General features: G+C 34.9%; 1 protein-coding gene across 5 annotated transcripts in view; it reads left to right on the forward strand.

Annotated features, from left to right (window-relative positions):
- The window catches only part of NEK1 (NIMA related kinase 1), a 274,969-nt gene that overhangs the window by 208,951 nt on the left and 45,707 nt on the right, over nucleotides 1–20,311 (forward strand). For 3 of the 5 annotated variants that reach the window (XM_035022720.1, XM_035022722.1, XM_035022724.1), the window contains one exon: nucleotides 3,474–3,574. The exons of 1 other annotated variant lie outside the window; for it this stretch is intronic. In XM_035022720.1, coding sequence (XP_034878611.1) covers nucleotides 3,474–3,559 — 86 coding nt within the window. In that variant the 3' untranslated portion in view covers nucleotides 3,560–3,574. Of the gene's footprint in view, nucleotides 1–3,473; nucleotides 3,575–16,370; nucleotides 18,367–20,311 lie in introns of those variants that run through there. One more of the 5 variants, XM_035022723.1, reaches the window with a different exon arrangement.

Here is a 20,311-nt window from a genome sequence, read left to right on the forward strand (position 1 = left end):
ATAGATTAATTGACCATATAATTAAAGGTTTATTTTGGGGCTCTCTGTTTTCTTCCATTGATTTATATGTCTATTTTTGTACTAGTACCATACGGTTTTGATTACTACAGCTTTGTAGTATATCTTGAAATCTGGAATTATGATACCTTCAGCTTTGTTTTTCTTTCTTAAGATTGCTTTGGCTATTTGGGTTCTTTTGTGGTTGCATACAAATTTGAGTATTCTAGTTTTATGAAAAATACTGTTGGTATTTTGATAAGGATTGCACTGAATCTGTAGATTGCTTTGGGTAATACATTTTAGCAATATTAATTCTAATCCATGAACATGGAGTATTTTTCCATTTGTTTGTCATCTTCAGTTTCTTTCATCAGTGTTTTATAGTTTTCAGAGTACAGGTCTTTCACCTCTGGTTTATTCCTAGGTATTTTATTCTTTTTGGTGCAATTGTAAATGGGGTTGTTTTCTTAAATTCTCTTTCTTCTACATCATTATTAGTGTATAGAAATGCTACTGATTTCTGGGTATTAATTTTGTATCCCAAGACTTTACTGAATTATTTATTTTGTCTAGTAGTTTTTTGGTGGAGCCTTCAGGATTTTCTTTGTGTACTATCATGTCATCTGCAAATAGTGATGTGTTTAACTTCATTGACCAATTTGGATGCCTCTTATATTTTTTTATCATCCTGAGTGTTGTGGCTAGAACTTCATGTTATGTTGAATAATAGTGGCAAGAGTGGACATAACTTGTCTTGTTCCTAATATTAAAGGAAAAGCTCTCAGTTTTTCACCATTGAGTATGATGTTAGTTCTGGGGCTTTCATATATGGTCTTTATTATGTTGAGGTATGTTCCCTCTAAACCTATTTGGTGGAGAGTTTTTATGAAGGGATGTTGAATTTTATAAAATGGTTTTTCTGCATCTATTGATGATCATGTGATTTTTATCCTTTGTTTTGTTAATGTAGTATGTCACATTGATTGATTTGTGAATATTGAACTGTCTTTGCATCCTTGGAATAAATCCCACTTGATCATGGTGAATGATCCTTTGAATGTATTGTTGAATGCAGCTGGCTGAGAATTTTTGCATGTTCATCAGGGATATTGGCCTGTAGTTTTTTCTTTTTGTGGTATCTTTGTTTATTTTTGGTGTGAGGGTAAGGCTAGCCTCGCAGGATGTATTTGGAACCTTTCCTCCTTCTGATTTTGGAATAGTTTGAGGAGAATAGGTATTAATTCTTTAAATGTTTGGTAGAATTCACCTGTGACTCCATCTGGTTCTGGACTTTTATTTTTTGATTATCAATTCAGTTTATTTACCAGTAATCTGTTCAGATTATCTATTTCTTCCTTACTCAGTTTTGGAAGATTGTATGTTTCTAGGAATATATCCATCTCTTCTAGTTGTCCAATTTGTTAGCATATAATTTTTCATAACATGCTCTTATAATCCTTTGTATTTCTGTGTTGTCAGTTGTTACTTCTCTCATTTTTCTCTCTTTCCTTGATGAGTCTGGCTAAGGGTTTATCAATTTTGTTTATCTTCTGTTTTAAATTATTTTATTTTATTTAATTTATTTATTTGACAGAGAGAGACACAGCGAGAGAGGGAACACAAGCAGGGAGAGTGGGAGAGGGAGAAGCAGGCTTCCCGCGGATGCAGGGCTCGATCCCAGGACCCTGGGATCATGACCTGAGCCGAAGACAGACGCTTAACGACTGAGACACCCAGGCTCCCAATTTTGTTTATCTTTTTAAAGAGCCAGCTCTTGCTTTCATTGATTTTTTTCCCTATTATCTGTTTAGTCTCTGTCTCATTTATTTCTGCTCTAAATTTATTATCTTCCTTCCTTTTACTCAGCTTGGGCTTTGTCCTTTTTCTCGTTCCTTTATGTGTATGGTTAGATTGTTTATTTAAGCTTTTTCTTGTTTCTTGACATAGGCTCTTGTCACTTTATTTCCCTCTTAGAACTGTTTTTGCTGCATCCCAGAGATTTTGGACCATTGTGTTTTCATTTTCATTTGTTTCCATGTATTTTTTGGTTTCTTCCTTCTTTCTTAACCCATTGGTTGTTTGTTTAGTCTCCATGTGTTTTTTTCCAGTTTTTATCTTGTGATTTATTTCTAGTTTCACACTGTTGTGGTCAGAAAAAACACATTGGTATGATTTCAGTTTTCTTAAGTTTACTAAAGGTTGTTTTGTGGCCAAACATGATCTGTTCTGGAGAATGTTCCATGTGCACTTGAAAAGAATGTGTATTCTGTTGTTTTGGGTTGGAGTGTTCTGTTTATCTATTATGTCCATCTGGTTTAATGTGTCATTCAAAGATACCCTTTCCTTTTGATTTCCTGCCTGAATGATCTAGCCATTGATGTAAGTGGAATGTTTACATCCCCTACTATTATTATATTACCATCAATTTCTCTGTGTCCGTTAATATTTGCTTTATGTATTTAAGGTGCTCCAGTGTTGGGTGCATAGATGTTTACTATTGTTATATCCTCTTGTTAGATTGATCCTTTTATCATTATGTAATGCTCTTCTTGTCTCTTGTTGCAGTTTTTGTTTTATTTTTTTATTATTTTTAAAGGTTTTATTTATTTATTTGAGAGAGAAAGAGACAGAGATAGCAAGAGAGTGCACAAGTGGGGAGGAGAGGGAGAAGCAGGCTCCCCGCTGAGCAGAGAGCCTGACACAGGGCTTAATCCCAGGACCCTGAGATCATGACCTGAGCCTAAGGCAGACGCTTAACCAACTAAGCCACCCAGGACCCCCTGCAGTCTTTGTTTTAAAGTCTGTTTTGTCTAATATAAAGTATTGCTACCATGCCTTTTTTTTTTCTTCCACTTGCTTGGTAAATGTTTTTCCATCCCTTCACTTTCAGGCTATATGTGTCTTTAGATCTGAGGTGAATCTTATGTAGGCCGCATATAGATGGGTTGCGTTTTTTTGTTTTTGTTTTTTTTATGCATCCCATCACCCTATGTCTTTTGATTGGACCATTTAAGCCATTTACATTTAAAGTAAGTAATTGATATGTATGTACTTATTGCCATTCTGTTGTTTTCTGGTTATTTTTGTAGTTGTCTGTTCCCTTCTTCTCTTGCTCTCTTTCTTTGTGATTGATGAATTTCTGTAGTACTATGTTTGGCGCTTTTTTTTCTCTTTATTTTTTGTATATCTATTACAGGTTTTGGGTTTGTGGTTACCATGAGGATCATATATAACATCCTAAGTATACAGCAGTCTATATTAATTTGATGGTAATTTAAGTTCAAACACATTCTTAAAAACCTTTTTTTTCTCCCTCCTCCACCTTTAATGTACATGCTGTCATATTGTATGTCCTTTTCATCATTTTCGTATGTCTAATTATAGCTATTTCTTTTCAACTTTAAGAATTCCCTTTAACATTTCTTATAGGGCTGGCTTAGTAGTAATAAATTCCTTTATCTTTTTTTGTCTAGGAAACTCTAACTTTCCCTCAAATATGAAGGATAATTTGCCAGGTAGAGTATTCTTTGTTGTAGGTTTTTTCCTTTCAGCACTTTGAATATATTATGCTACTCCCTTCTGGCTTGCAAAATTTCTGCTGAAATCAGCTGAGAGCTTTATTGGTTTTCCCTTGTAGGTTTATTGTTTCTCCCTTGCTGCCATTAAAAGTCTGTCTTTTTTCATCCTTAACCTCTGACATTTTAATTATTATGTGTCCTGGTGTGGACTCCTTGGAACTCCCTGTGATTCTTGGACCTGAATGTCTATTTCCTTTCCCAGGTTAGGGAAGTTTTTAGCTATCATTTCCTCAAGTTTTCTACCCCCTTTCTCTCTCTTCTTCTTCTTCTGGGACCCCTATAATATGAATGTTTCTTTGTTTCATGTTGTCTAAGAGATGCCTAAACCTATCCTCATTAAAAAAATTTTTTTTTCTCTTTTTGATGTTCATTTGGGTGCTTTCCATTTCCCTATCTTTCAGATTATTGATATGTTCTTCTACATCCACTAAATCTACTGTTGATCCCGAAGGGAGATGTTTTCCTTTAAAGAGATATTAAGGAACCATAACATCACTCTGGGGGAAAATGTCAGAACTTGTATATCCAAATAAATAATAGTTTCTTTAAAATAGAGATATAAATTTATCTAATTTAGATTCTCCATTACACAAAATATCTTGGAACTTTTGGAAGTTCACTGACAGCTTATATACCAGGTTATTTTGATGGTCTTTCTTTGTATGAGTCTTTATTCTGGGCACATTTAGGTATTTTTGGACAAAGTTTTAGTTTCTTGAAGCCAAGCTTAGTGAATGAAGTGGGAATCAAGATAAATTTGTGGTCTTTTAGTTTTTAGGTATCTCACCATGAAGTAATGAGCTTAATTTTTAAAGTAAATTTGTAAACTGATTCTGAATAATTTGAACAAGAATTCTCTAGAATATCTGTCAAAATTACTTTAAAGATATGATTTGTATTCTAAAGGGATTTGAGGATTTGAAATGTTTAAAATGTTGCTTAATTTTAGCAATATGAATTTTCAGAAGTTTTATTTATATTCTATCTTGTCAAAAATTTAACATTGCATTTACAAATATATACAGTACAAGGTAAAAATAAGTTTAAAAAATGCTTGGGGAAAGTCACATATCAGGCAAATGAGCCTAAGCAATGATTATTAAGCCAAGAATGAGGTGAGAATACAAAGTTAATGTTCAAAGGGTCTCTACATTTTGTGAGAATAGGTCATAAATTTGGTGCTTATCTTTCTAGCAGAGCAGGAAACCTAATTAATTACATGGGTCACTGTTCTCAAGACAAAACATCTCACTCAGAAAACAGCTGTTTTTGGTATTAAAACAAAGGAACAATTTGCCCATGATTCTTAAAAAGAGGGCACAATCATACAGTGTTCCTCAAATTTTAATTACATGTGGATTTCTTTAAAGGGGAAATTTTTTTTAGACTCCCAAGAATCTTAAGTCCATAGGCCTTAGTGAAAAACTCAAGTCTTAGTCTTTCAAAATATATGTCAGTTGAGAATCACTACTGTAAAACAGATGTTTTTCCTCTGAATATTGAAATACTATTTTTGTTTTCAAAATTAATATATAAAATTTAAACATTATCAGGGCGCATGGGTGGCTCAGTCATTAAGCATCTGCCTTCGGCTTGGGTCATGATCCCAGGGTCCTGGGATCAAGCCCCGCATCGGGCTCCCTGCTTGGCGGGGAGCCTGCTTCTCCCTCTCCCACTCCCCCTGCTTGTGTTCCCTCTCTCTGTCAAAAAATAAAAAAATAAAATAAAATAAATAATTTAAACATTATCTGGAACTTGAATATTTCTGATTTTATTGAGATCTTGGACCCTGTTTTATAAAACAGCGCTATATAATGGACTAAAAATTATCTTCAGTAATTTTTACAATATTTGGATTTCAGGGGCCTCTTTCTCATAATATGATATTGTGTAGTTTAATGACATGAAACCAGAGAATGACTCCACAATTAAGTTAATCTGTGAAGAATACCAAACTAGTTTTATTTGTATTCATACTGTTTAACCTTCGGGCAATTCTCCATAAGTATCGTTTCAATACTGCTTTTTGTAAGTAAGCAACAGTGTGCTTAGGGTTCAACTTTGCTTGACAAATATTTGGAAAACCTTTATTTGGTATTGCTCCTTAAGCTGAGAACTGTAGCAGTTTACTGAGCCACAAGGTAGAATTGACATGTTTTTTGGGTAGTTGAGTGGCTTCAAAAGGATACATGCCTACATAGAAGTCTATCTCTCCTACAAAGCACCAAAAATCAGGCAAGGCTTATACACTCCTCAAGAAGTGATACTGGGAGAGGGTTCAACATGGCAGCTTAGGAAGATCCTAAGCTTACCTCCTTCCACACGCACAACAAATCCACAACTACATATAGAATAATTCCTCCTGAAGGGGTCCTAGAAAGTGGATGGATGAAGCCTCCACAACAAGGGACAGCACTGAGATGGGTAGAAGAGGCAGAGATATGATCTCACTACAGAAAAAACCCACACCCCTGGTGCAGCACTCCATGGTCAGGAGGGGTCTCAAAGGTATAGAACTTTTTCCTGAGGAATGATTGATTTGAGCTCCATATCAGGCACCCCAGCCCTGAGATCCTACAGAGGAGAGACAAGTCCCCAAAACACCTGGCTTTGGAAATTGACATAGATCTATAGAGAAAGGAATACCCACACTTAAAGGTCTTGAATCCAAACTCATTCAACCCAGAAACCAGCACAGAACACCAGATTAAAAAGCACATAAACCATATGTGAAGGAGAACACTTACTCATCTTAGAGCAACTGCTGCAACTGCTGGATTCTTCCCAGGGACAGAGACACTGGCAGCAGTCATGTTTACTACCTTGTTCTGTCATGCTGATCCTGGCACTGGCAGGAGCCATTATGGAATTCTACCTGTAGACAGCTAATGCCAGGGGACATGCACCAGTCAGAGCTCTGTACAACCCTGCACCTTGGCTGGGCCTCATTGCTATCTGGGCTAGAGACAGCCCCCTCCCACCAGTGTATCCACAGCAGTCAAGGTTCCACCACAACAGGAGGATACATGCAGCCCACACAGGTGCTCTTTGGAGCACCTGGCTCTGGTGGCAAGGGGTAGGGGGGATTGTGTTGTGCTTCTGGGCTATATAGGACATGTCCTACATGAAGTCTTCCTTCAGACCAAGAAATGTACCTGAACCACCTAATACACAGAAAAGATGCAAGAGTTAGGCAAAATAGGAGATGGAGGAATATGTCCCAACAAAAGAGAAAGACAAAACCTCAGAAAAAGAACTGAAAAAAATGAAGATAAGCAGTTTACCTGATAAAGAGTACAGCATAATAGTCATAAAAGTGCTGACTGAACTCAGGGGAAGAGTGGATGAACACAATGAGAATTTCAAAAAAGAGATAGAAAATAAAAGAAAGTAGCAATCAGAGAGGAAGAATACATTAACAAAATGAAAAACACTAGAGAGAATAAATAGCAGATTAGATGATACTCAGATCAGTGAACTGTAAGACAGGATATTAGAAATCACTCAAACTGAACAGCAGAAAGAAAAAAAATCAGGATAGTTTAAGGGACCTATGGAACAACATCAAGCATACTAACATTTACATTATAGGGGACTCAGAAGGAGAAGAGAGAAAGGGTCAGAAAATTTATTTGAAGAAATAATAGCTGGGATGCCTGGGTGGCTCAGTTGGTTAACGTCTGCCTTCGGCTCAGGTCATGATCTCAGGGTCCTGGGTTCAAGTTCTGCATTGGGCTTCTTGCTCAGCAGGGAGCCTGCTTCTCCCTCTGCCTGCCACTCCCCCCTGCTTGTGCACTCACACTCTCTCTCTCTGACAAATAAATAAAATATTTTTTAAAAAAGAAAGAACGAAAGACTAGCTGAAAACATCCCTAGCCTGGGGAAAGGAAACACATCTAGGTCCGGGAAGCACAGAGGGTCACAAACAAGATGATCCCAAAGAGAGCCACACTAAGATACATAATAATTAAAATGTCAAAAATGAAAGATAAAATCTTTAAAGCGGCAAGAGAAAATAAGAAAATAAGGGAACCCTTATAGACTATCAGCTGAACCCTCATGGACTATCAGAAATTATTCAGGCCAGAAGAGAATTGCATGATATATTCAAAGTGCTGAAAGAAAAAAAACAAAAACAAAACTAACAACCAAGAATATTCTACCAGACAAGGTTAATATTCAGAATTGAAGGGGAGATACAGTTTCCCAGACAAGCAAAAGTTACAAGAATTCATCACTACTAAGTCAGCTTTACAAAGAAAAGAAAAGGCAGGCCATAACTAGGAATAAAAAATTATATTAAAAAAAATCACACCGGTAGAGGCAAACATATAGGACAGATAGTCAGTGACTTACAGAGCTAGTATGAGGGTTAAAGACAGAAGTAATAAAATCAACTAAATGTACAATAACTACTGATGGGATACACTAAACAAAAAAATGTAAAAAAAAGTATGACATCAAAAACTTAAACATGATGTGGGGGGGGGAAATGTAGTGCTTTTATAATGTATTCAAAATTAAATACCCACCAATTTAAAATAGACTGGCATATACATAAGTTATTATATATGAACCTCACAGTAACCACAAACCAAAAACCTGTAATACATACACAAAAAATAAAGAGAAAGATCAAATTTAACTCTAAAGAAAATTAGTAAATCATAAGGGAGCAAGAAAAGAAGAAATGAATAGAGAAGAACTACAGAAACAACAAGAAAGCAACAAAATGACAATATATACCTGTAAGTAAGTAGACTAAATGCTTCACTCAAAAGACATAGGGCGGCTAAATGTATATTTAAAAAAAAAAGTCCTATCTGTATGCTATCTACCAGAGACTCACATCAGATCTTAAGACACACACAGACTGAAAGTGAAGGCATAGAAAAAGATACTACAGGGGCGCCTGGGTGGCTCAGTTGGTTAAGCGACTGCCTTCGGCTCAGGTCATGATCCTGGAGTCCCTGGATCGAGTCCCGCATTGGGCTCCCTGCCCGGCGGGGAGCCTGCTTCTCCCTCTGACCCTCCCCCCTCTCATGTGCTCTCTCTCTCTCTCATTCTCTCTGTCTCAAATAAATAAATAAATAAATCTTTAAAAAAAAGAAAAAGATACTACATGCAAACAGAAATGACAAGAAAAGCAGTACTTATCAAATTAAATAGACCTTAAAAAAAAAAGACTATAAGAAGAGACAAGGGATAAAGGGATCCATCCAACGAGAAGGTATAACACTTATAAATATTTATGCACCTAGCATAAAGCACCTAAATACAGAATGCAAATATTAACATGCAAAGGGAGAAATTGGCAGCAATACAATAATAGTAGCGACTTTAACACCCCACTTACATCAATGGGTAGATCATCCAGACAGAAAATTAATAAGGAAATATTGACTGTTGAACAACATACTAGACCAGATGGACTTCATAGATATGTACAGAACATTCCACCCCAAAACAGAATATTCTTCTCAAGAAAAGATCATATGTTAGACCACAAAAAAGCCTCAGTAAACTTAAGAAGATTGAAATCATATCAAAAATCTTTTGTGACCACAATGGTATGAAACTAGAAACCAACTACAAGAAGGAAACTGGAAAAAAACAAACATGTGGAGAGTCCAACATGCTACTAAACAACCAATGGATCAGATGATAGAGGAAATCAGAAAATACCTTGAGACAAATGAAAATGAAAACACAATGCTCCAAAATCTATGGGACGCAGCAAAAACAATTATAAGAAGGAAGGTTATAGCAATACATGTCCATTTCAAGAAACCAGAAAAAGCTTAAATAAACAATCTAACCTTACACCTCAAGGAATTAGAAAAAGAACAAACAAAGCCCATAGTTAGTAGAGGAAAGAAATAATAAAGATCAGAGAGGAAATAAAATAGAGACTAAACAAAGAGTGGAAAAGATTAATGAAACTAAAAGTTGGCTATTTGAAAGGTAAAATTGATAAATCTTTAGCAAAACTCTAAGAAAAAAAGAGGGCCCAAATAAAATCAGAAATGAAAGAGAAATATTGTAACCAATACCACAGACATACAAAGGATCATAAAAGACTACTACAAACAGCTATACACCCAACAAATAGAAAACCTAGAAGAAATGGATAGGTTCCTAGAACAAATAGTCTTCTAAAACTGAATTGGGAAGAAATCAAAAATTTGAACAGACTGATTACCAGTAATAAAATTGAAGCAGTAAAAACAAAACAAACAAAACCTCCCAACAAATAAAGTCCAGGACCAGACAGATTCACAGGTAATTCTACCAAACATTTTTTAAAAGTTAGTATCTATTATTCTTAAGCTATTCCAGATTATTGAAGAGGAAAGAATGCTTCCAAGCTCTTTCTATGAGGGCAGCATTACCCTGAGACTTTAATCAGAAAAAGACACTACAAAAAAAAAAAAAAAAGAAAGAAAGAAAGAAGAAAAAGAAAGGAAGGAAGGAAGGAAAGAAAGAAAATTATAGGCAAATATCCCTGGTGAACATAGATGCAAATCCTTAACAAAATATTAGCAAATTAATTCAACAATACATTAAAAGGATCATATGCCATGATCAAGTGGGATTTATTCTGGGGATGGAAGGATGATACAGTATTCACCAATCAATCAATGTGATACACATTAACAAAACACAGTGTAAAAGGCATGATCATCTCAGTAGATGCAGTAAAAGCACTTGAAAATTCAGTATCCATTTATAATATAAACTCTCAACAAAATGGATATAGAGGGAAGGTACCCCAATATAATAAAGGCCATATATGATAAACCCACAGTAAGCATCATACTTAGTGGTGAAAAAGTTAAAAGCTTTTCCTCTAAGATGAGGAACAAAACACCCACTTTCAGCGTTTTTATTCAATGTAGTATTGGAAATCCTAGCCACAGCAGTTGGACAAGAAAAGGAAATGCATCCAAATTAGAAAGAAAGAAGTAAAACTGTTACTTTTCCCAGATGAAAGGATACTATATGGGGAGAACTTTAAAGCCTCCACCCAAAAACTATTAGAAATAATAAATGAATTCAGGAAAGTTGCGAAATACAAAATCAATGTACAGAAATCTGTTGTGTTCCTCTGTTTCTTTTAGTTTCAAGTTTTTATTTAAATCCTAGTTAGAACATACAGTGTATTAATGGTTTCGGGAGTAGAATTTAGTGATTCATCACTTACATATAACACTGCTCATCACAAGTGCGTTCCTTAATACTCATCACCCATTTAATCTATCCAGCCACCCACCTCCCCACCAGCAACCCTCAGTTTGTTCTTTGTAGTTAAGAGTATGTTTTATGGTTTGCCTTTTTCTCCCCCTATGTTCATCTGTTTCATTTCTTAAATTCCTCCAGTGAGTAAAATCATATGGTATTTGTCTTTCTCTGACTGACTTATTTCACTTAGCATAATACACTCTAGCTCCATCCACGTTGTTGCAAATGCCAAGATTTTTTTCTTTTTTTTTTTTTTATGGCTGAGTAATATTACTGGAAGTCCTAGCCTCAGCATTCAGACAACAAAAAGAAATAAAAGGCATCCAAACTGGCAAGGAAGTCAAACTTTCACTATTTGCAGATGACATGATACTCTATGTAGAAAACCCAAAAGATTCCACCAAAAAATTGCTAGAACCAATACACGAATTCAGTAAAATTTCAGGATACAAAATCAACATACAGAAATCTGTTGCATTTCTATACACCAATAATAAAGCAGCAGAAAGAGAAATCAAGGAATCAGTCCCATTTAAAATTGCACCAAAAAACATATGATACCTAGGAATAAACTTAACCAAAGAGGTGAAAGATCTGTACTCTGAAAAACTGTAAAACACTTATGAAAGAAATTGAAGATGTTGTGTTTCTATGCACTAATAACAAACTAGCAGAAAGAGAAATTAAGAAAACAATCCCAATTATAATTGTATCAAAAAGAGTAAAATACCTAGGACTAAATTTAACCAAGGAGGTGAAAGACCTATACTCTGAAATAAATAAGACATTGATTAAAAAAATTGAAGATGGCACAAATAAATGGAAAGATATACTGTTCAAAAATCAGTTGGAAGAATTAATATGTTAAAATATTCAGGGGCACCTGGGTGGCTCAGTCGGTTAAGCATCTGCCTTCGGCTCAGGTCAGGGTCCCAGGGTCCTGATATCGAGCCCCCATATCGGGCTCCCTGCTCTGCAGGAAGCCTGCTTCTCCCTCTCTCACTCCCCCTGCTTGTGTTCCCTCTCGCTGTGTCTCTGTCAAATAAATAAATAAAATCTTAAAAAAAAATGTTAAAATACCCATATTACCCAAAGCAGTCTACAGATTCAGTGCAATCCCTATCAAAATAATCCTAAAATTTATATGCAATCACAAAAGACCTTGAATAGCCAAAGCAGTCTTGGGAAAGAAGAACGAAGAGGTATCACACTCCCTGATTTTAAACTATCCTGCAGAGCTGTAGTAATCAAAACTAGCACAAAAACAGACACATATTATCAATGGAACAGAATAGAGAGCGCAGAAATAAACCCATGCTTATATGCTTATATGTTCAATTAACCTACAACAAAGGAGGCAAGAAATTACGGGGAAAAGACAGTCTCTTCACTAAGTGATGTTGGGAAAACTGGAGAGCTACATGTAATACAAGAATGAGACTGGACCACTTTCTTTCACCATATATTAAAATATACTTAAAATGGATTAAAGACTTAAAATAATACTTGAAGCCATAAAGCTCTGAGAATAAAACATAGGCAGTAAGCTCTTTGACACTGGTCTTAGCAGTACTTTTTTGGATCTGTCTCCTCTGACAAGGACAACAAAAGCAAAAATATACAAGGGGTACCACATCAAACTAAAAAGCTTTTGCACAGCAAAGGAACCCATCAACAAAATGAAAAGGCAACCTCCTGAATGGGAGACGATATTCAAAAAGGACATGTTCAATAAGTGATTAACATTTGAAATATATAAAGAACTCATAAAATTCAATATTGAAAAAAAAATCAATTAAAAAAAGACTGAGGACCTGAACAGCAACTTTTCCAAAGAAGACATAAAGATAGCCAACAGGCACATGTAAAGATGCTCCACATCACTCACCATCAGGGAAATACAAGTCAAAACCACAAAGAGATACCACCTTAAACCTGTCAGAATGGCTATTATGAAAGAGACGAAATAGCAAGTGTTGACAAGGAGGTAGAGAAAAGGGAACTCTTGGTGGGAATGTAAATTGGTGCAGCCATTATGGAAAACAGTATGGAGGTTCCTCAAAATATTAAAAAATTAACTGCCATCCAATCCATCAATTCCATTTCTAGGTAATTATCCAAAGAAAATGAAAATACTAAATCAGTGGGGCGCCTGGCTGGCTCAGTTGGTAGAGCATACGACTCTTGATCTCTGGGTTATGGGTTCAAGCTCCATGTTGGGTGTAGAGATTACTTAAAAAAAAAATACTAATTCAAAAAGACATATGCACTCATATGTTCATTGCAGTAATATTTACAGTAGCCCAAATATGGAAGCAACCCAAATGTCCATAGATAGATAAATGGATAAAGATGTGGCAAATATACACAATGGAATATTACTCAACCAACAGAAAGAGTGAATTCTTGCCATTTGCAACAACATGGATAGACCTATAGAGTATTATGCTACAGGAAATAAATCAGAGAAATATATGACTTTACTTACATGTGGAACCCAAAAAGCAAAAGAAACAGGACAGTAACAAAAACAGACTCAGATACAGAGAACAAACTGGTGGTTGCCAAAGTGGAGGGAAGATGGGGATGGATGGAATAAGTGAAGGGATTAAGAGGTACAGTCTTCAGTTATAAAAGAAGACAAGGGATATAATGTACAGCATAGGGAATATAGTTAATAATATTGTAACAGCTTTGTACAGTGACAGATGATAACTAGACCTTGTCACCATTTTGTAGTGTATATAAATATCAAATTAATATATTGTACACTTGATACTAATACAATATTGTGTATCTGTTAGTCTTCAATCTAAAAAAAGAAACAATATCAGAATTTCATATCACACAAAAGGGAATGAGGACCCTGAAGTTCTGTATCATAAAGCCTATCAGTATTTCCTTTAGCCTAGAAAAAGTATAAAGCAGTTAGTCAAATGCTTCCCTTGGAAACCTTTTTAAAAATATCTCACTGAAGCCCCTAAAACATTGCAACTTACTAATATGCAAAAATTATATATATTAATATATAAATCACTAAGCTGGTTGTAAAATGTATATGGAACTATATGAATAAATTGCTTTTTGTATTGTTAATCCTAAAACAGTTAAATGTTGGACAGTGATTGGATTTAGAATAGCTATTTCAAAGTCATTCTTACTGGAAATACTTAGACCCTAGATCTAGTTGTCTTATAGATTGTTCTTTTAGGCCACATTAGGAGATAATAATTAAACCATGTGATCTACATATGGTACTTACACACCATATGTAGGTAAATTATATCTAGCTCACCCAAAAGTGCTATCAATGTCATTAAGAAATGTTAAAAAGAAAATTATCTGAAATACATTTCTGTTTTATTTTACTAAAAATGATCTGAGTCATCAGATGGCCCCCTTTCTTCAGCTGCCTGATACTGTTAGAATATAGGTTTGGTAAGCATCTACAACTGCAGCTATTAGGAAAATTAATACCATTTAGTCCATAGCTAAGTACTGTCCAGAGTCAGAAGTCAAATACAACTAGTAAAATGTGTAAATTTTTTTACATTATTCCTCAAAAATTCCTCCACAAGGGAAAGGATTATAACTGTGGTCAAGGTAGAATGGCGAAGGCCACCAAGTCCTCGTGTAGAATATCAGTCTTGGCAGTCCACACCTGTAGACCTTCCTTCCACATTTATTTTATTGTACTGTGTTTATGTAATGAAGTTCTCTACAGCAGCTAAAACAAATGAACTAAATTTTCATCTATCAGTATGAATAAGCCCCACAAATATGATGAATGGAATAAGTAGGACAGAGAACCGTTTATATAATGCTTAAAATCAGTATTATTTAGGTGTGCATATATGCAATAAAAGTAAAAAAAAAAAAACATGAAAAGAAAAAGATGCACATCAGTTTAGGATATTGATAATGCCCTTGGGCAAGAAGAAAAGACAACAAGATTGGAAAAGGATACTTTCTATCTATAATATGTTTTTCTTAAAAAATAACCCAAATCAATATGACCCAAAATTAACTTTTATTAATTCTCAGTACTGGGTACATGTGTGTTCATTAGTTTGCTCTCTGTACTTTTCTATTTGAAACATTTTGAGACCAATGGAACAGAAGAGAGCCCAGATATGGACCCTCAACTCTATGGTCAAATAATCTTCGACAAAGCAGGAAAAAATATGCAATGGGAAAAAGACAGTCTATTCAATAAATGGTGCTGGGAAAATTGGACAGCTATATACAGAAGAATGAAACTCGACCATTCTCTAACACCATACACAAAGATAAACTCAAAATGGATGAAAGACCTCAATGTGAGACAGGAATCCATCCAAATGCTAGAGGAGAACATAGACAGTAAACTCTTTGACATTGGCAGCAGGAACTTCTTTCAAGATACATCTCCAAAGGCTAGTGAAACAAAAGCAAAAATGAACTTTTGGGACTTCATCAAGATAAAAAGCTTCTGCAGAGCAAAGGAAACCGTCAACAAAGAGGCAACCCACAGAATGGGACAAGATATTTGCCAATGACACTACAAAGCACTGATTTCCAAGATCTATAAAGAACTTCTCAAACTCAACACCCAAAAAACAAATAATCAGGTCAAAAAATGGGCAGAAGACATGAACAGACATTTCTCCATGGAGGCCCTACAAATGGCTAACAGTCACATGAAAAAATGTTCATCGTCCTTAGCCATCAGGGAAATTCAAATCAAAACCACATTGAGATACCACCTTACACCAGTTAGAATGGCAAAAATTGACAAGGCAAGAAACAACAAATGTTGGAGAGGTTGTAGAGAAAGGGAAACCCTCTTACACTGTTGGTGAGAATGCAAGCTGGTACAACCAACTGGATTTTAATGAAAGATCATTTTTGCTCGAGTGTGGAAGATTGTGATTGCTGTGTAAGATTAAATCAAGTAGTCTGTTTAATTCATTCGACTATGTTTTTTTAGAATAAAGAAAAATTGGAAGCAACCAACATAAGTAGAAATGGTTAATTTAATTATGCCTTATCTGTAAAATAAAAAATACTGTGCAGCCACTGAAACTGACATGGAGCATATCCATGATTCATTCTTTCTCAACATATTGTAAAATTTTCATCATATATAAAAGTTGAAAGAACTTTACATTTATCACCCATATACCCAGCACCTAGATTCTGCCACTAATATTTTATAATCTTGCTTTATCACTTATTTATCTATTCTTCCATCCATTATATGCATTAAGGAGGAAATATGCAATTAAAAAGATTTTGAAAGTTTTTTCAAAATTTGTTATTTGCATAGAATTATTCGACATTGGCCGTCTTTGGCTTATAGATGATTTTTGTTTCCCACTTTATTCTTCATTGTACTGTTTGAATATTTTACACCGAGTATGTGATATTGAATAATATTAAGTGATCTTAAATAAAAACTAGACTTAAAACTACATTAAAGCTCTTTTCCTTTACCGTAAAAAAGAATTAGTTTTTTAGATACAGTTTGATTTGCAATGAAGTGAACTAATTTTTTTTTCTTTTTCACAGATAATGATGAATAATCATCAGAACATTCTTTAATTCTCAACTGTATGAAAACATTTATATTTGGCTCATCAGAAAAACAAGCTGCAGGGGGAAATGTAGCAATTTTCTACAAATATCAGATTTAAGATGGGCATGCTGATTGCATGAAAAAGATGGAGAAACATGCCATTTTTCAATTAAGATTCTAGTATTTTACCTATTTTATTTTGTTCCTTGAGTTCTATAGTAACCTCCTACAGAATATATGCTTTATTAAATTATCCAACCAAAGCATAAGAGACATTGATCCAGAACTGGACTTAATGGTTCTGAAAAAGATTTACTAATGCAGTAAGGTAACTTTTACTTTGAGCAAATGTCTTTAAGATGAGAGAATTACTTAAGTTATGAAAGATTTGCCTATGGTTTTTCATTTAAGTATTTAAGCATGACCTTTTTTTCTGTCTACATGTTTTCGTATCCAGCAATTTAGTATTAAATAACCTTGTCAAGGGCTCTATTTAAATCTTTACATTTTGAAGATGGAATTTTTAGCCTTAAAGTTTATATTTTCCATCTTTTTTCAACATTCTTGTCTCTTCAGTGTGTCTCTTCAACAGGTTGTAGAGGTCAGTCTTAGAAATCATTGAAAACTTTGATTATGGAAAAATAACAAAATTGTATTTCCTGGTATTTAAAAAGTTCGTTAATTGTTTCTTTTTAAGGACCAGAATCAGGAATATTATGTTGAAAAATCAGTTTATGAATTTTAACATTGACGTAGCATATATCATAAAGTTGCCCTTTTTGTTTTTAACTTTCATGTATATGCTTCCAGGGCAATACAGAAAAAGGAATTGTTTTTATTTGGACACTGTGACAGTTTGGGTAACTAGCATTCCAAAGGGGGGGAAATGTTTGCCTCTTTTATTTCCATTATGGTCATTAAAATGATGGTCACACAGCTTCAATTGCAATGTGCCAGGTATTACATGGTTTCATTAGAGATATCTAAAGTCCAGATGCTTTTAGTAATAAAAGCATAATTTTTGAAACTGGAGTACATAGCAGTCTGGTTGGCATTATCTATAATTTGAACAGTAAAATCTTATCTTGCAGCACCATCAGTACTAGGCTAACTTTATTATGTATATTATTTCTAACATCCAAAACTACTTGATTTTTATATGTTTATTTTATATTACTATTAAATTTTTATTCTCTATCTGAAGTACACTATCAGTTGTCTTTTACTTATTTGCACTATTATTAATAGAATGCTTTTACAATGAGCTGAGAATACTTTGTTTTATCTGATGATTTCCATTATTTTTTTCAAGGAAGAATTTGAATTTTGCACTTTAATTCTCTACAATCCTGAAAAATGATAATGATCTTTTAGGGAGTTATTTTCTAATTCTTAGCCTATCACAACTATTAGAAAAGCAACAAAGGATATAACGCAGTAGAAAAGTTGTTTAACCATATTTCAAAAGATGTCATTTATATATATATAAGAATAGGGATGACAAATATGATTTATGCCATCTCCAGTCAACTGGTAGTGAGTGGCTCTGGATTTTTATTATGGAAAGATTGTGTCACTGGAAAGAGGGCTATTATTGTTTAATAAGGTCTACTATAAGTGGTCAAAGTGAAGTGTGGAAGCATCTATAGATTAACTAACAGCTAGAAAGGGCTATGAGGAAAATTTAGAATTACCTCCATTTAACAGGCAAAGACATTTGAATTGTAAAATGAATGAAGTCGCTTGCATAAAAGGCCAGAGTAGACTAGTTCCAGGTCTAACATTGTGCTATTAGCACACTGGTTTTTTAATTTATTTCACCTGGAGAGTGAAAAAGAATAAATTCAATAGGAAAAAGTATATTTAGCATTAATACATTAAGAATTCAGCAGAGATTTCCTGTTCCTAGGAATAACACTATTGTAATTAACCTTCCTGTTGAAAATTTTTTAATGCTAAATAAAGGGTTTTTTCCTCACAAATTAAAAAAATACCTTTTATCACTTCATTGATGATGGATCTTTAAAGATCACGTGTGTGTGTGTGTGTGTTTAATATACATCTAAAAATACAGAATTTGTCAGAAGATGAATTACAAGGCCAAAGCTTAGGAGAAAGTCTCAACCCAGGGATTAGTGAATATTGGAGAGAAAAAGGTAGTTTTCACCTGAAAGTATCCAACACCTTACACTTCGATATAGTAGCTCATGGAGCAAAGGAGGTAAAAGATGAGGCCAAGTGCCCATCCAAGTTGGAGAATCCTGTAGGAAACCCTACATTAAGGTAGGACTTCAGAAGCTTACATCTTCATAATAAGGGAGAACTAGAACTAAACGCAACCCCAAATTCAGGGACTATAGAAAAATAAAAGGACAAAAAAAATGTTTTAAGAAGTCATGACCACAAACCAGTCTTTAAGTGGTTTTGTATCTTGAGCACCAAAATCTGAGTGGGCCAGGTAACTTTAAACTCAAACATAATTTGAAATGATTCCCAACAAGTAGTACTCCCATGAACCAGGCAGAAGCCATTCCAATGCCTCTCTGAAGGAAGACATTTATTTTATATCTTGAAAAGCACCAAAAGTAAGTTTTGAAGACACTGATGAACACAGAGAAAAAAGTACACAATCAATCAAGGATATGTAAGTGGGAGATAGGGACAAGATCTGCACAGACTTTAGATTTTTTCTTTTTTTTTTTTTTATTATGTCAATCACCATACATTACATCATTAGTTTTGATGTAGTGTTCCATGATTCATTGTTTGTGTATAACACCCACTGCTCCATTCAGTATGTGCCTTCTTTAATACCCATCACCAGGCTAACCCATCCCCCCACCCCCCTCCCCTCTAGAACTCTCAGTTTTTTCTCAGAGTCCATAGTCTCTCATGGTTTGTCTCCCCCTCTGATATTCCCCCCCTTCATTCTTCCCTTCCTTTTTTTTTTTTTTAACATATAATGTATTATTTGTTTCAGAGGTACAGATTTGTGATTCAACAGTCTTACACAATTCACAGCGCTCACCATACCACATACCCACCCCATCCCTCCCACCCCCCACCCCTCCAGCAACCCTGTTTGTTTCCTGAGATTAAGAATTCCTCATAACAGTGAAATCATATGATACATGTCTTTCTCTGATTGACTTATTCCGCTCAGCATAATACCCTCCAGTTCCATCCACGTTGTTGCAAATGGCAAGATTACATTCCTTTTGATGGCTGCCTAATACTCCATTGTGTGTGTGTATGTATATATATACACCACATCTTCGTTATACATTCATCTGTCGGACATCTTCGCTCTTTCCACAGTTTGGCTATTGTAGACATTGCTGCTATAAACATCAGGGTGCATGTACCCCTTCGAATTTCTATCTTTGGGGTAAGATATTTGTATCTTTTGGGTACATTTGTATCTTTGGGGTAAATACCTAGTAGTGCAATTGCTGGATCGTATGGTAGCTCTATTTTCAACTTTTTGAGGAACCTCTATACTGTTTTCCAGACTGGCTGCACCAGCGCTTGCATTCCCACCAACAGTGTAGGAGGGTTCCCCTTTCTCCGCATCCCCGCCAACATCTGTCGTTTCCTGACTTGTTAATTTTAGCCATTCTGACTGGTGTGAGGTGGTATCTCATTGAGGTTTTGATTTGGATTTTCCTGATGCCGAGCAATGTTGAGCACTTTTTCATGTGTCTGTTGGCCATTTGGATGTTTTTGGAAAAATGTCTGTTCATGTCTTCTGCCCATTTCTTCATTGGATCATTTGTTCTTTGGGTGTTCAGTTTGATAAGTCCTTTATAGATTTTGGATACTAGCCCTTTATCTGATATGTCATTTGCAAGTATCTTCTCCCATTCTGTTGGTTGTCTTTTGGTTATGTTGACTGTTTCTTTTGCTGTGCAAAAGCTTTTATCTTGATGAAGTC

This window comes from Mirounga leonina, unplaced genomic scaffold (genome assembly GCF_011800145.1).
Source record: "Mirounga leonina isolate KUSES-001 unplaced genomic scaffold, KU_Mleo_1.0 Mir_176, whole genome shotgun sequence".
NCBI classification, from domain to species: Eukaryota; Metazoa; Chordata; class Mammalia; order Carnivora; family Phocidae; genus Mirounga; species Mirounga leonina.